Source organism: Numenius arquata, chromosome W (assembly GCF_964106895.1).
Source record: "Numenius arquata chromosome W, bNumArq3.hap1.1, whole genome shotgun sequence".
Taxonomy (NCBI): Eukaryota; Metazoa; Chordata; class Aves; order Charadriiformes; family Scolopacidae; genus Numenius; species Numenius arquata.
In genome coordinates this window covers 12107166-12123187 of record NC_133615.1, presented here as the reverse complement: position 1 = coordinate 12123187, position 16022 = coordinate 12107166, and the positions used below count along the sequence as shown (strand labels likewise).

At 53.2% G+C, this 16022-nt stretch overlaps 2 protein-coding genes across 2 annotated transcripts in view; one reads left to right on the top strand and one right to left on the bottom strand.

Annotated features, from left to right (window-relative positions):
- Positions 1–16022, top strand: part of LOC141476793 (junction-mediating and -regulatory protein-like) — a 221418-nt gene that overhangs the window by 101987 nt on the left and 103409 nt on the right. The gene's annotated exons all lie outside the window — the stretch shown is intronic.
- Positions 2956–6912, bottom strand: LOC141476722 (adenosine 5'-monophosphoramidase HINT1-like). The gene is given in 6 exon segments (XM_074165528.1): positions 2956–3295; positions 4101–4205; positions 5686–5715; positions 5717–5939; positions 5975–6087; positions 6898–6912. Coding segments are annotated over 6 exon segments (651 nt in total). The 3' UTR covers positions 2956–3130.

Below are 16022 nucleotides of genomic sequence, written 5' to 3'. Positions count from 1 at the left end.
AAGTACTGTGTCCAGTTTTGGGCCCCCTACCACAAAAAAGACATCGAGGTGCTGGAGCGGGTCCAGAGAAGAGCAACAAGGCTGGTGAGGGGTCTGGAGCACAAGTCTTATGAGGAGAGGCTGAGGGAACTAGGGTTATTCAGCCTGGAGAAAAGGAGGCTGAGGGGAGACCTTATTGCTCTCTACAACTACCTGCAAGGAGGGTGTAGAGAGGCGGGGGTCGGTCTCTTCTCCCAAGTCACGGGCGACAGGACTAGAGGAAACGGCCTCAAGTTGCGCGGGGGGAGGTACAGGCTGGATATTAGGAAATTTTTTTTCACTGAAAGGGTTATCAGACATTGGAATGGGCTGCCCAGGGAGGTGGTTGAAGCACCATCCCTGGAAGTGTTCAAAAGACAGGTTGACGTGGTGCTGGGAGACATGGTTTAGTGATGGTGTTGCATTTTGTTGTTTTGTGGGTGTTTATTTTTGTCAGTTAGGTTGATGGTTGGACAAGATGATCTTGAAGGTCCCTTCCAACCTAGAAGATTCTGTGATTCTGTGAAATATGTTTGCACAGGGGCGCCACCAGCTTCGCTGAGCTGCTCGGCTTTGGCCCGCGGCGAGTCCGGTGCCTAGCTGGCTGGAACCAGCTGTGTCCGGCGCAGGGCAGACCCTGGCCTCTTCTCACGGAGGCCACCCCCGCAGGCCGCACCTGGAGCACCGCGTCCAGTTCTTGTCCCCACAATTCAAAAAAAGGTGCAGACAGACTGGAGAGGGTCCCAAGGAGGGCCACGAAGATGATCAAAGGGCTGGAGAACCTCCCCTACCAGGAAACACTGAAGGAGTTGGGTCTTTTCTCCCTTGGAAAAGAGAAGGCTCGGGGAGAGGGGGGGGCCGGGGACCTCATCACAGTATTGCAGTACTGAAAGGGTGGCTACAAAGAAGAGGACGGAGGCTTTGCCACAAAAGGTCCGACCAGATGATCTTTCGAGGTCCCTTCCCACCTGGGCTGCTCTAGGATTCTACGATTCTTCGGTGGATCACTGTTCAATAACCCTTTGCTCTCTCGGGTCTGGAGCAAAGCATGGGCAGCGTCGCCTGCGAGGCGAGACATAAATCCCACCGGGCGCCAGAGACTTCCAAAACCTACGGTAATCACCCCATGCCTAGCTGCTTCAAAACTCCCCTGCCCCCAGAAGCGGGAACACCTTCTAGATACCTCGGGGAGTTTACACAGGCGGAACAAGGGATGTTACCTAGCTCAGTCATCCAGTAAGCAAACACTGCACCAGTGCAGTTTCAAGGAAACACCACATGTCAGTTTCCATAAACTGCAGGCAAATCATTTCCATCTCCTCCCTGGGAAGATTAAATAAAGGCAAAGTCCTCGGGTTACTTACACGCCCGTGTCACCAAACTTCACCTGATCGCTTGGGGATATAGAAGAGATGAAGACCCCTTCCAGTGGGCGTCTCGGATGTCTCAGCAACACAGCGTTCAAGGGCAACGAAGGATGGCCCCGCTTTCCCCTGCCCATCTCCCTTTTTTTAATAGCTGTTAAAGAAAGGTGGAGTTTGCCATCTCCCTGCGATGTACTTTTGGTTTGGGTCTGGCTGGGATGGAGGTAACTTTCCCCATAGCAGCCCTCATAGTGCTGTGCTTTGTAGTTGTAGCTAGGAGGGTGTTGATAGCGCACCAAGGTTTTGGCTACTTGTCCTGGGTTGAGAGACACAGGACTATCTTTTCTTCTAATGCTGGGGAAAATTACACTTTTAGAAGACTCTAGTGTCTGAATTTGTGAAAATATTTACTTTATAGCCAGCCAGGCTCTGTGGGATTCAAGGCTAGTGTTTTCGAGCCTTGCCAGGTGCAGGGACAAGGAGGAGCAAGGCCTGGGCATTTGACCCAGGCTGGCCAACAGGAGTATTTCATACCATGAACGTCACATCCAATATAAGTTAGAAAAGTTTGCTGCGTAGCTCGCTCTCTCCCTGATGGCGGCGGTCCAGACAACTCCTTGCCCCGGTGCCGGAGCCCTGAGGCCTTCCCTTCCTCCTGAAGCCATTGCGCTCGCAGTGTCTGATACTTGCTATCCACTGCTGGGAGTGCACCGCTTCCTACTGATATAGATGGCTGAGTATAATTTCTGTATATCTTATATCAGTATCGGGATTAATACTGGTTCTTTAGTATTATTGTTAATTATTTAGTCTTAGCCTATTAAATCTATTTATACTTCAACCCTTGTGTTTTCTTTGTGTTCCCCGATTCCCCTTTCCGGGTGGGGAGGGGTCATCGGGTGATAGAATAATTGTCTAACGACAATAGGTTGTTATGGGTTCTCTCAAACCATAACACTACTGCTGAGCAGCGCTCCCACAGCATGGAGGCTGTCTCTCCAACCACCCCCACCCCCCCAGTCCAGTAAGCTGGGGGTGGGCAAGAGGTTGGGAGGGGACAGAGCCAGGACAGCTGACCCAAATCGACAAAAAGAGATATTCCACTGTGCTATGGAAGCACCACAGCTGCCATTGGGACCGATTGTTTTCTCCCACCATATCCCTCCTCGGCAGAAAAGGGATATCAACGGGGCCTTATCATCGCACAGCCGTTGATAAAGCGCTCCAACGGGAGTTGGATGCTTCCAACACATTGCACTGTGCCGAAAGCACCCTTGTACGGCATGCCTGTAGCGTCACATACGGTATTTTCTACAGTTGTTGCAGCAGCAGCCTCCACTGGCTTTATGTACGTTTGCGTACCGCTCCCAAAGAGCGAAGAGTTTGCTTCCTACAAGAGGCAGGAGACTGCTAAGCGGTTCCAGCGTCACGCTTCAAATGACTGGCCAAATCACCGTCTATCTATAGAACGCTGCTAACAGACTGAAACACTCCACATACTTACACTCCGGGGAGACACCGTTTTAACTTGCAGAACTATTTCCCCTCAGTAAGACGCGCACAAGACAGAGATGATATCCCCATGATAAATCTTTATTTGTGCAACTGCTGCTCACAGCTTTTATTACCTTCCACAGACACACGTCACAAAAAATTCGACATCAACAGTGGCTAGATCGACGGGCAACAGGCGAGATCCATTCAGCGGCGATTTGTACACGTGCAGCAACTCTTGCGGTGCACAAATCTTAGCCAGGCGGCCAGCCCAACTGACGGCCACCCAGAATACGTAGATGTACGCGACACACAGGCTGCCCACCCTCGGGCCCTTCATCCACAACCATCCGGAATCCATTGGCCAGGCCCAGGTGAGCAGCACGCTTCTTGCCAACAGTCATTAAATGCCCAAGCAGCTGGAGAAGGAAGCACAAAACCATAAATAACTACAATAAAAAGCCACACACAAAGAGGGGAGAGGGCAGGGAGGGAAGGAATGAGAGCAGAGCGCCACCCAGAGAAACCAGTTAGCCAATTCCTAGCAATTCAACCACTGCGCTTCAAATTACTGTCTGTCCGCCTGCAACTGACATTTTCCAAGCAAAGCCACAAAGACCGATTACGCACACTATAGGGGGCAAAAAAAGGGCTATGCAATTGCTTGCAAGCTAGACGGGTAACAGACTACAAAACAGCCACAGAAGCTAAGTTTGTCTCCGGGTTAAAGCCCCCCATTACCTCTTCAGGCAACATAAGCAACTCGGGTGGAAAATAAGCTTCAGGCTGCCTTTTGCGTGGGTTTACAAAGTCTCCGAACTTGACTTTTATAGCTAAAAGTGAAGCACCCAGCACCCCTCAACCAGCTTCGCCCTTCCTCACCCCTGACCTGCCAAGAACCCCAAGCCCTCTTCTCCGTATTAGAAGAACTACTACTACTCTTACTCTAAACCGTGACAATAGGCATCAGACTGCGCTCCAAAACAACACTGCATTTTGCACCACAAGTACGTACCCAGGGGTGAGCATTGCTTTACGTCACTACTTTCAGTCAAAAAAGCTCAACTCCGTTACAAGCTAGAGGCAAAAGATTACAGCGCCAGAAAACCCAAAACAGCCTACCGCGCCCTATCGAGAGGAAAAGGGGGGATGGGAAAGAGTCTAGTAAATGAGGAACTAACGACAGGTACAGTCTAGCGTACAGAAAGCTCCCACAGTACTTACACATTCACCAGAATCTTCTGCTTCAGATAACCTGATAACTGGCTCCTTAGGCATGACTAGGAGAAGCGTCGGAGCTTGGGGGGAAAGATCACGGAACGCAAGGCACTGGAGGAAGAGTAAACAGTTAAAACGTAATTGGCTTCGGAGAAAGGTAATAACGGCTTAAGCAAATCAATGTGCCCCACTGAACTCCTACAGAAGCAGATTACCAGATCCCCCAAACACAAGCCGAAACGTTGAGTTTTCCTTACGCGACATTAAAGCTATCTGTACAAAAACACGCAACGTATTTACAGAGCCCCCTCCAGAGGTGGGATTCAGCACGCAGGACGACGGGGGCAAGGAGACGGGCCAGTACTTCAGATTAGCGACCTCCAGTATGTTTTAATCTGGGTCGATCGCTTCCTAAGCGGTTTGTCTCTTCGATGTGGTCCACACAGAGGCAGGAGACAAACGGCTTAACCGAACGGGCAAAGAATTTAGCAAAGTGGAACATCAGCGGCCATTCATTTTCCATGGTACAGGGAGCTCGAGCATTGAACAAAAGCATAAGCGCAGGCAGGAAGCCTGCAAGCGCGTAGTACGAGTCTGTCTTCTACATTGCACGTAAACCCTACCTTCAAAAGCAGAAGACATCCCTCACTGCTAGTCTTCGGCACTTGAACAACAAAATTATACGGGGTACTAACTGAAAGTTAACATCGTGTAGGCAAGGGCTGCATTCTTCCCCCCACAGGCCTAAGCAGCTCGCTCGAGTTCCTAGCACGTTGTGGAGCACCAGCATCCGTGAACCTCGCAAGCATGCTGTTATCACCGTCCCACTTCACCACAGAAACAAGATCTGGGAAGCTTTGGCAGCCTGCAGGATGACGGGTTTCTAGATTTTTATATTTACTTTTTTTTTTTTTTTTTGGAGAAAAATAAGAAGAGCTGTAATTCTTTGCTCCAATAATCCCGTTTGGGGGCTCAGCACCAAAGCCTAGCACAGCAGAGCTGCGAAATCTCGATAATGCTACTAGGAGGCGCATCAAGACCCGCATTTCTCCTGCGCGGAACTAACTCATTACGGTCACTACTCGGACGTTCACCGTTTACATACGTGCGCCTGGAATCCCCGAGGAGACTGACTGCGTGCGCTTAATCTAAGGTTTCAAGACTATCGTCCTACACGAGGTAGGACCGCTCCCATCCCTCGGCAGCAAACTTTGCACGACTTGCAGTGCCAAAGGGATATCACGCGGCAAACGTCTGCGGCTGCCACCAAGTGCGTTACCGTCAGAGGCCCTCCTCTACGCACGCGCGCACACGGCACGGCGAGGCTGGGAACCGAGGCGAGCCGGCCAGCTCCAGCAACCCAGTACGCGCCGCGGCAGCCGCGGGGGCACCGAAGAAGCGCGATGTTATAGGGATCGTGCAGTAGAGAGCGCCACAACCCAGAGAGGCCCCGTCCGTCCCCCGTCCCTCCACCCGCCCTGCCGCGCTCCCGGGCACCGCGTCCTCGGCTCAGGGTGCCTGCGAGCGCGGGGGGAGGGGAGGGGAGGGGGGAAGGGAAGAGGAACCGCGCACAGAGCAAAGCCGCGGCTACCTCCTCGTCCTCGTAGGCGACGTTGGCGGGGAAGCGCCTTGCCGATGATCTTTCCGAAGACAGCAGTGGCGCCACCGGGCCAGGCGGCCCGCGCCCCAATAAGCTCGTCAGCCACGACAACGCCCGTTGTCGCCCCCGCGCTTCCTCCGCTCGGCCAGGCCCTCCGCGGCGCCCATTGGGCCGCCAGATCGCCGCCGGCCGACCCCGCGTCTCGATTGGCTGTCTCGTCTGTCGTTTTCGCTTGTTCCCGTCCCCTTGGCGGGTCCGCCCTCGTCGACCCGGTGCTTACCGGGGCTCAGGGAGCTTGCGTGCCCTCGGGGCGCGGAGGGATCCGACCTGGGGGTGGAGGGAGAAGACGTTGGCGAGTCCGCGGAGGGATCCGCGCCGTGTAGTGCTGCGACCCTGTGGGCGGGCAACGAGGTCTCAGAAGAGGCTGTCGTAGCTAGAAGTACTATTGGTTGTTACTTATTACCGCATCAAGTCTACCCCAAACGTGCTTGTGGCTTTTTGGTGCAGTCAAAGGACTGCTTTTGCCAGGGCAGGCCAGGCCTTAACTTTTCAGAACACTCCGCAGAACCAACAGAAGTCGCTCTAAATTGTTCCCTGAAAGCCCCACTTTGATTGCAGACGTTTCTAAGCTGCACGCCTCCTGGGACAAAATAAAATACAAAGCGTGTCTTCAGCACTGGTGGCTTGAGGGCTGGGGGGCAGATCGAGATAGGATTTGCGCTAAGCTGGGTAGGAGGCTCGTAGAAAAACAGGCAGCGCCCCCAAAGCTGCCCAAGGGTGGTCTCTGGTGCCCTGCACCCCCGGGGATAGCGAGCAATTTGATTGGTCTACACAACTGTATCGTAACACACATAACCCCTGCTTTCCTCTGTATCGGGCTCAGGGTATCCTTAGCCTTCTTTGCGGCAAGGGCACGTTGTCGGCTCACGTTCAACTTGGTGTCCGCCAGGAGCCCCCCCCACATCCTTTTCTGCAAAGCTGCTTTCCAGCCAGTCGGCCTCCGGCATCTACTGGTGCATGGGGTTGTTCCTCCCCAGGTGCAGGACTTGCGTGTGTTCAGGTTCCTCGGGTGGTCTCGAACCGGTTCGTTTCCTACGATGGGAGGGACTTTGTTCCCCCAGTCCCTGCCTTGAGGTTCGGGGACTTGAGAGCTGTGGGAACAGTGATTGCCAGTGAAAACGGAGGAGAAAAATCGTTGAGTACCTCGGCCTTCTCCATGTCGGTTGGCGCTAGATCTCCTGTCTTATTTATCAGAGGGGGGGTGGTGTAGGTTTTCTTTAGTCTTCCTTTTCTGACCAACGCAACTGTAGAAGCCCTTCTTCTGATTCTTCACATCCCTTGCCAAATTCAGCTCCAGCTGTGCCTTACCTTTCCCGATCCCATCCCTACACACCCGGGCAGCATGCCTATATTCTTCCCAGGATGCGTGTCTCTGCTTCCACTGCCTATGCATTTCCTTCTTGCGCTTCAGCTCGACCAGAAGGTCCTTGCTCAGCCGTGCTGGGCTCCTGCCTTCCTTGCCCGATTTCATAGAATCATAGAATCGTCTAGGTTGGCAGGGACCTTGCAGATCATCGAGTCCAACCATTAACCTAACGCTACCCAAACCACCACGCCTACCCGTCTTTTAAATACCCCCAGGGATGGCGATTCAACCGCTTCCCCGGGCAGCCTGTTCCAATGTTTGGTAACCCTTTCTGCGAGGGAAATTTTCCTAATATCCGTCCTAAACCTGCCCTGGCGCAACTGGAGGCCGTTTCCTCTTGTCCTATCGCTTGTTGCTTGGGAGAAGAGACCAACCCCTGCCTCGCTACAGCCTCCTTGCAGGTAGTTGTAGAGGGCGATAAGGTCTCCCCTCAGCCTCCTTTTCTCCAGGCTAAACAACCCCAGTTCCCTCAGCCCCTCCTCATAAGACTTGTGCTCTAGACTCCTCACCAGCTTGGTTGCCCTTCTCTGGACACACTCCGGAATCTCAATGTCTTTCTTGTAGCGAGGGGCCCAAAACTGAACACAGTACTCAAAGTGGGGCCTCACCAGCGCCGAGTACAGCGGGACGATCGCTTCCCTAGTCCTGCTCACCACACTATTCCTGACACAGGCCAGGATGCCGTTGGCCGCCTTGGCCACCTGGGCACGCTGCTGGCTCATATTCAGCCGGCTGTCCACCAACACCCCCAGGTCCTTTTCTGCCGGGCAGCTTTCCGGCCACTCTTCCCCAAGCCTGTAGCATTGCCTGGGGTCGTTGTGACCCAAGTGCAGGACCCGGCACTTGGCCTTGTTGAACCTCATACCGCTGGCCTCGGCCCATCGATCCAGCCTGTCCAGATCCCTCTGTAGAGCCAGCCTACCCTCAAGCAGATCGACGCTCCCGCCCAACTTGGTGTCGGCTGCAAACTTACCGAGGGTGCACTCGATTCCCTCGTCCAGGTCGTTGATAAAGATATTAAACAGAACCGGCCCCAGTACTGAGCCCTGGGGAACACCGCTCGTGACCGGCCGCCAACTGGATTTAACTCCATTCACCACAACTCTTTGGGCCCGGCCATCCAGCCAGTTTTTTTACCCGGCGAGGAGTACGCCCGTCCAAACCATGGGCAGCCAGTTTCTCCAGGAGGATGCTGTGGGAAACGGTGTCAAAGGCTTTACTAAAGTCTAGGTAGACAAATTTCTATTTTCCCATGTCTTACGCATGGGAATCCAGAGCTCTTGTGCTCTAAGAAAAAAACGTGCTTAAAGAGCTGCCAGCTCCCTTCTGCTCCTTCTGCACAGGGGCTTCCAACTCCTCCTGTTTGTCGCCCGTGCTGCGCGCACTGGTATAGAGGCACTTCAGTTGGGCTGTCGACCGCGTCACCTTTTTGGAGGATCAAGCCCCAATTCCTTTGCGGCATTTCTCGGGTGTTCCCCTGTTGGTTCCTAACGCATCAGCAGCCCCTGGCTCTTCCCTGTTGCTCAGAACTCCATCCCCTTCTCCCGCTGAGTCTAGTTTAAAGCCCTCCTTGTAAGTCTGGCCGGCTTGTTGGCAAAGACCCTCTTGCCCTGCTTGGTCAGGTGAATCCCATCAGCTCCCAACAGACCCGGCTTCTCAAAGGTACATCCGTGATCATAGAAGCCAAAACCTTGAGTATGGCAGCAGCTACGCAGCCAGGCAGTCACCTGTTCAATTCGTCTCCTCTTTCCTGGACCCCTTCCTCTGACTGGGAGGATAGAGGAGACCACCACCTGTGCTCCTGATCCTTTCAACATCGCTCCGAGGGACATCACATAGTCTCTTTGGAGGGTTCTAAGTTGCCTCGTCAGACCCTACACGGAATAGTAGGAGCGGATGATAATCTGTAGGGATCACCAGGCTCGGCAGCCTCTCGGTGATGCCACGAATGCGAGCTCCTGGCAGGCAGCAGACTTCTCTAGAGAAATTGTCTGGACGGCAAACGGGTGCTTCGGTGCCTCTCAGTAGGGAATCTCCAATTGCTAATACCTTACGTGCTTTTCTGGTGGCACTGGTTCCCATGTGGGTGGATGGGTCCGCTTTGCGTGGTTGGCTTGGCCAAGTTAACCAAGCTCACACCTACTCCATGACCTCTTTACAGCTGTTCCAGTTCCTCGTCACTTTTATTACCAAGTGAGAAAAAAAATGGAGACTAGAGCCTTTTTCTCACGAGAGCCTCTTATTGCTCAGAAAGAAGGCTTTTTCCCTTGAAATTTCCCCCCCTCAAAGTGACTGGATCCCCAGCTATTTCCCGACTTTCCTATCTCCAAAGCGTCCTGTTCCTAGCCCAGTCACTATCATTCCTTAAACCACCAACCCCCTTCACTTCTACACGGAGGAACCTGCCTTTCAGGCTTTGTGATGGGTTCACCTTGGCCGGCTGCCAGGGGCCCGCCCAGCTGCTCTCTCACTGCCCCTCCTCAACAGGGCAGGGGGAGAAAACAGGATGACAAAGTTCCTTCCTTCAGGAAACATCCACCTGCCGGATCCACGGGTAGCAGGGAAATACCTGCCCCGGGCAGCGCTTTGCCCCTTCTTAGTTAAAAACTGGCTGGAGGGCCGGGCCCAGAGAGTGGTGGTGAATGGAGTTAAATCCAGTTGGCGGCCGGTCACGAGTGGTGTCCCCCAGGGCGCGGTACTGGGACCCGTTCTCTTTAACATCTTTATCAATGATCTGGACGAGGGGATTGAGTGCACCCTCAGTAAGTTCGCAGACGACACTAAGTTGGGTGGCAGTGTCGACCTGCTGGAGGGTAGAAAGGCTTTGCAGAGGGATCCGGACAGGTTGGATCGATGGGCTGAGACCAATGGGATGAGGTTCAACAAGGCGAAGTGCCGGGTCCTCCACTTGGGTCACAACGACCCCAGGCAGCGCTACAGGCTTGGGGAAGAGTGGCTGGAGAGCTGCCCGGCAGAAAAGGACCTGGGGGTGTTGGTGGACAGCCGGCTGAACATGAGCCAGCAGTGTGCCCAGGTGGCCAAGGCGGCCAACAGCATCCTGGCCTGTATCAGGAACAGTGTGGCGAGTAGGACTCGGGAGGTGATCGTCCCCCTGTACTCGGCATTGGTGAGGCCCCACCTCAAGTACTGTGTCCAGTTTTGGGCCCCCTACCACAAAAAAGACATCGAGGTGCTGGAGCGGGTCCAGAGAAGAGCAACAAGGCTGGTGAGGGGTCTGGAGCACAAGTCTTATGAGGAGAGGCTGAGGGAACTAGGGTTATTCAGCCTGGAGAAAAGGAGGCTGAGGGGAGACCTTATTGCTCTCTACAACTACCTGCAAGGAGGGTGTAGAGAGGCGGGGGTCGGTCTCTTCTCCCAAGTCACGGGCGACAGGACTAGAGGAAACGGCCTCAAGTTGCGCGGGGGGAGGTACAGGCTGGATATTAGGAAATTTTTTTTCACTGAAAGGGTTATCAGACATTGGAATGGGCTGCCCAGGGAGGTGGTTGAAGCACCATCCCTGGAAGTGTTCAAAAGACAGGTTGACGTGGTGCTGGGAGACATGGTTTAGTGATGGTGTTGCATTTTGTTGTTTTGTGGGTGTTTATTTTTGTCAGTTAGGTTGATGGTTGGACAAGATGATCTTGAAGGTCCCTTCCAACCTAGAAGATTCTGTGATTCTGTGAAATATGTTTGCACAGGGGCGCCACCAGCTTCGCTGAGCTGCTCGGCTTTGGCCCGCGGCGAGTCCGGTGCCTAGCTGGCTGGAACCAGCTGTGTCCGGCGCAGGGCAGACCCTGGCCTCTTCTCACGGAGGCCACCCCCGCAGGCCGCACCTGGAGCACCGCGTCCAGTTCTTGTCCCCACAATTCAAAAAAAGGTGCAGACAGACTGGAGAGGGTCCCAAGGAGGGCCACGAAGATGATCAAAGGGCTGGAGAACCTCCCCTACCAGGAAACACTGAAGGAGTTGGGTCTTTTCTCCCTTGGAAAAGAGAAGGCTCGGGGAGAGGGGGGGGACGGGGACCTCATCACAGTATTGCAGTACTGAAAGGGTGGCTACAAAGAAGAGGACGGAGGCTTTGCCACAAAAGGTCCGACCAGATGATCTTTCGAGGTCCCTTCCCACCTGGGCTGCTCTAGGATTCTACGATTCTTCGGTGGATCACTGTTCAATAACCCTTTGCTCTCTCGGGTCTGGAGCAAAGCATGGGCAGCGTCGCCTGCGAGGCGAGACATAAATCCCACCGGGCGCCAGAGACTTCCAAAACCTACGGTAATCACCCCATGCCTAGCTGCTTCAAAACTCCCCTGCCCCCAGAAGCGGGAACACCTTCTAGATACCTCGGGGAGTTTACACAGGCGGAACAAGGGATGTTACCTAGCTCAGTCATCCAGTAAGCAAACACTGCACCAGTGCAGTTTCAAGGAAACACCACATGTCAGTTTCCATAAACTGCAGGCAAATCATTTCCATCTCCTCCCTGGGAAGATTAAATAAAGGCAAAGTCCTCGGGTTACTTACACGCCCGTGTCACCAAACTTCACCTGATCGCTTGGGGATATAGAAGAGATGAAGACGCCTTCCAGTGGGCGTCTCGGATGTCTCAGCAACACAGCGTTCAAGGGCAACGAAGGATGGCCCCGCTTTCCCCTGCCCATCTCCCTTTTTTTAATAGCTGTTAAAGAAAGGTGGAGTTTGCCATCTCCCTGCGATGTACTTTTGGTTTGGGTCTGGCTGGGATGGAGGTAACTTTCCCCATAGCAGCCCTCATAGTGCTGTGCTTTGTAGTTGTAGCTAGGAGGGTGTTGATAGCGCACCAAGGTTTTGGCTACTTGTCCTGGGTTGAGAGACACAGGACTATCTTTTCTTCTAATGCTGGGGAAAATTACACTTTTAGAAGACTCTAGTGTCTGAATTTGTGAAAATATTTACTTTATAGCCAGCCAGGCTCTGTGGGATTCAAGGCTAGTGTTTTCGAGCCTTGCCAGGTGCAGGGACAAGGAGGAGCAAGGCCTGGGCATTTGACCCAGGCTGGCCAACAGGAGTATTTCATACCATGAACGTCACATCCAATATAAGTTAGAAAAGTTTGCTGCGTAGCTCGCTCTCTCCCTGATGGCGGCGGTCCAGACAACTCCTTGCCCCGGTGCCGGAGCCCTGAGGCCTTCCCTTCCTCCTGAAGCCATTGCGCTCGCAGTGTCCGATACTTGCTATCCACTGCTGGGAGTGCACCGCTTCCTACTGATATAGATGGCTGAGTATAATTTCTGTATATCTTATATCAGTATCGGGATTAATACTGGTTCTTTAGTATTATTGTTAATTATTTAGTCTTAGCCTATTAAATCTATTTATACTTCAACCCTTGTGTTTTCTTTGTGTTCCCCGATTCCCCTTTCCGGGTGGGGAGGGGTCATCGGGTGATAGAATAATTGTCTAAACGACAATAGGTTGTTATGGGTTCTCTCAAACCATAACACTACTGCTGAGCAGCGCTCCCACAGCATGGAGGCTGTCTCTCCAACCACCCCCACCCCCCCAGTCCAGTAAGCTGGGGGTGGGCAAGAGGTTGGGAGGGGACAGAGCCAGGACAGCTGACCCAAATCGACAAAAAGAGATATTCCACTGTGCTATGGAAGCACCACAGCTGCCATTGGGACCGATTGTTTTCTCCCACCATATCCCTCCTCGGCAGAAAAGGGATATCAACGGGGCCTTATCATCGCACAGCCGTTGATAAAGCGCTCCAACGGGAGTTGGATGCTTCCAACACATTGCACTGTGCCGAAAGCACCCTTGTACGGCATGCCTGTAGCGTCACATACGGTATTTTCTACAGTTGTTGCAGCAGCAGCCTCCACTGGCTTTATGTACGTTTGCGTACCGCTCCCAAAGAGCGAAGAGTTTGCTTCCTACAAGAGGCAGGAGACTGCTAAGCGGTTCCAGCGTCACGCTTCAAATGACTGGCCAAATCACCGTCTATCTATAGAACGCTGCTAACAGACTGAAACACTCCACATACTTACACTCCGGGGAGACACCGTTTTAACTTGCAGAACTATTTCCCCTCAGTAAGACGCGCACAAGACAGAGATGATATCCCCATGCTAAATCTTTATTTGTGCAACTGCTGCTCGCAGCTTTTATTACCTTCCACAGACACACGTCACAAAAAATTCGACATCAACAGTGGCTAGATCGACGGGCAACAGGCGAGATCCATTCAGCGGCGATTTGTACACGTGCAGCAACTCTTGCGGTGCACAAATCTTAGCCAGGCGGCCAGCCCAACTGACGGCCACCCAGAATACGTAGATGTACGCGACACACAGGCTGCCCACCCTCGGGCCCTTCATCCACAACCATCCGGAATCCATTGGCCAGGCCCAGGTGAGCAGCACGCTTCTTGCCAACAGTCATTAAATGCCCAAGCAGCTGGAGAAGGAAGCACAAAACCATAAATAACTACAATAAAAAGCCACACACAAAGAGGGGAGAGGGCAGGGAGGGAAGGAATGAGAGCAGAGCGCCACCCAGAGAAACCAGTTAGCCAATTCCTAGCAATTCAACCACTGCGCTTCAAATTACTGTCTGTCCGCCTGCAACTGACATTTTCCAAGCAAAGCCACAAAGACCGATTACGCACACTATAGGGGGCAAAAAAAGGGCTATGCAATTGCTTGCAAGCTAGACGGGTAACGGACTACAAAACAGCCACAGAAGCTAAGTTTGTCTCCGGGTTAAAGCCCCCCATTACCTCTTCAGGCAACATAAGCAACTCGGGTGGAAAATAAGCTTCAGGCTGCCTTTTGCGTGGGTTTACAAAGTCTCCGAACTTGACTTTTATAGCTAAAAGTGAAGCACCCAGCACCCCTCAACCAGCTTCGCCCTTCCTCACCCCTGACCTGCCAAGAACCCCAAGCCCTCTTCTCCGTATTAGAAGAACTACTACTACTCTTACTCTAAACCGTGACAATAGGCATCAGACTGCGCTCCAAAACAACACTGCATTTTGCACCACAAGTACGTACCCAGGGGTGAGCATTGCTTTACGTCACTACTTTCAGTCAAAAAAGCTCAACTCCGTTACAAGCTAGAGGCAAAAGATTACAGCGCCAGAAAACCCAAAACAGCCTACCGCGCCCTATCGAGAGGAAAAGGGGGGATGGGAAAGAGTCTAGTAAATGAGGAACTAACGACAGGTACAGTCTAGCGTACAGAAAGCTCCCACAGTACTTACGCATTCACCAGAATCTTCTGCTTCAGATAACCTGATAACTGGCTCCTTAGGCATGACTAGGAGAAGCGTCGGAGCTTGGGGGGAAAGATCACGGAACGCAAGGCACTGGAGGAAGAGTAAACAGTTAAAACGTAATTGGCTTCGGAGAAAGGTAATAACGGCTTAAGCAAATCAATGTGCCCCACTGAACTCCTACAGAAGCAGATTACCAGATCCCCCAAACACAAGCCGAAACGTTGAGTTTTCCTTACGCGACATTAAAGCTATCTGTACAAAAACACGCAACGTATTTACAGAGCCCCCTCCAGAGGTGGGATTCAGCACGCAGGACGACGGGGGCAAGGAGACGGGCCAGTACTTCAGATTAGCGACCTCCAGTATGTTTTAATCTGGGTCGATCGCTTCCTAAGCGGTTTGTCTCTTCGATGTGGTCCACACAGAGGCAGGAGACAAACGGCTTAACCGAACGGGCAAAGAATTTAGCAAAGTGGAACATCAGCGGCCATTCATTTTCCATGGTACAGGGAGCTCGAGCATTGAACAAAAGCATAAGCGCAGGCAGGAAGCCTGCAAGCGCGTAGTACGAGTCTGTCTTCTACATTGCACGTAAACCCTACCTTCAAAAGCAGAAGACATCCCTCACTGCTAGTCTTCGGCACTTGAACAACAAAATTATACGGGGTACTAACTGAAAGTTAACATCGTGTAGGCAAGGGCTGCATTCTTCCCCCCACAGGCCTAAGCGGCTCGCTCGAGTTCCTAGCACGTTGTGGAGCACCAGCATCCGTGAACCTCGCAAGCATGCTGTTATCACCGTCCCACTTCACCACAGAAACAAGATCTGGGAAGCTTTGGCAGCCTGCAGGATGACGGGTTTCTAGATTTTTATATTTACTTTTTTTTTTTTTTTGGAGAAAAATAAGAAGAGCTGTAATTCTTTGCTCCAATAATCCCGTTTGGGGGCTCAGCACCAAAGCCTAGCACAGCAGAGCTGCGAAATCTCGATAATGCTACTAGGAGGCGCATCAAGACCCGCATTTCTCCTGCGCGGAACTAACTCATTACGGTCACTACTCGGACGTTCACCGTTTACATACGTGCGCCTGGAATCCCCGAGGAGACTGACTGCGTGCGCTTAATCTAAGGTTTCAAGACTATCGTCCTACACGAGGTAGGACCGCTCCCATCCCTCGGCAGCAAACTTTGCACGACTTGCAGTGCCAAAGGGATATCACGCGGCAAACGTCTGCGGCTGCCACCAAGTGCGTTACCGTCAGAGGCCCTCCTCTACGCACGCGCGCACACGGCACGGCGAGGCTGGGAACCGAGGCGAGCCGGCCAGCTCCAGCAACCCAGTACGCGCCGCGGCAGCCGCGGGGGCACCGAAGAAGCGCGATGTTATAGGGATCGTGCAGTAGAGAGCGCCACAACCCAGAGAGGCCCCGTCCGTCCCCCGTCCCTCCACCCGCCCTGCCGCGCTCCCGGGCACCGCGTCCTCGGCTCAGGGTGCCTGCGAGCGCGGGGGGAGGGGAGGGGAGGGGGGAAGGGAAGAGGAACCGCGCACAGAGCAAAGCCGCGGCTACCTCCTCGTCCTCGTAGGCGACGTTGGCGGGGAAGCGCCTTGCCGATGATCTTTCCGAAGACAGCAGTGGCGCCACC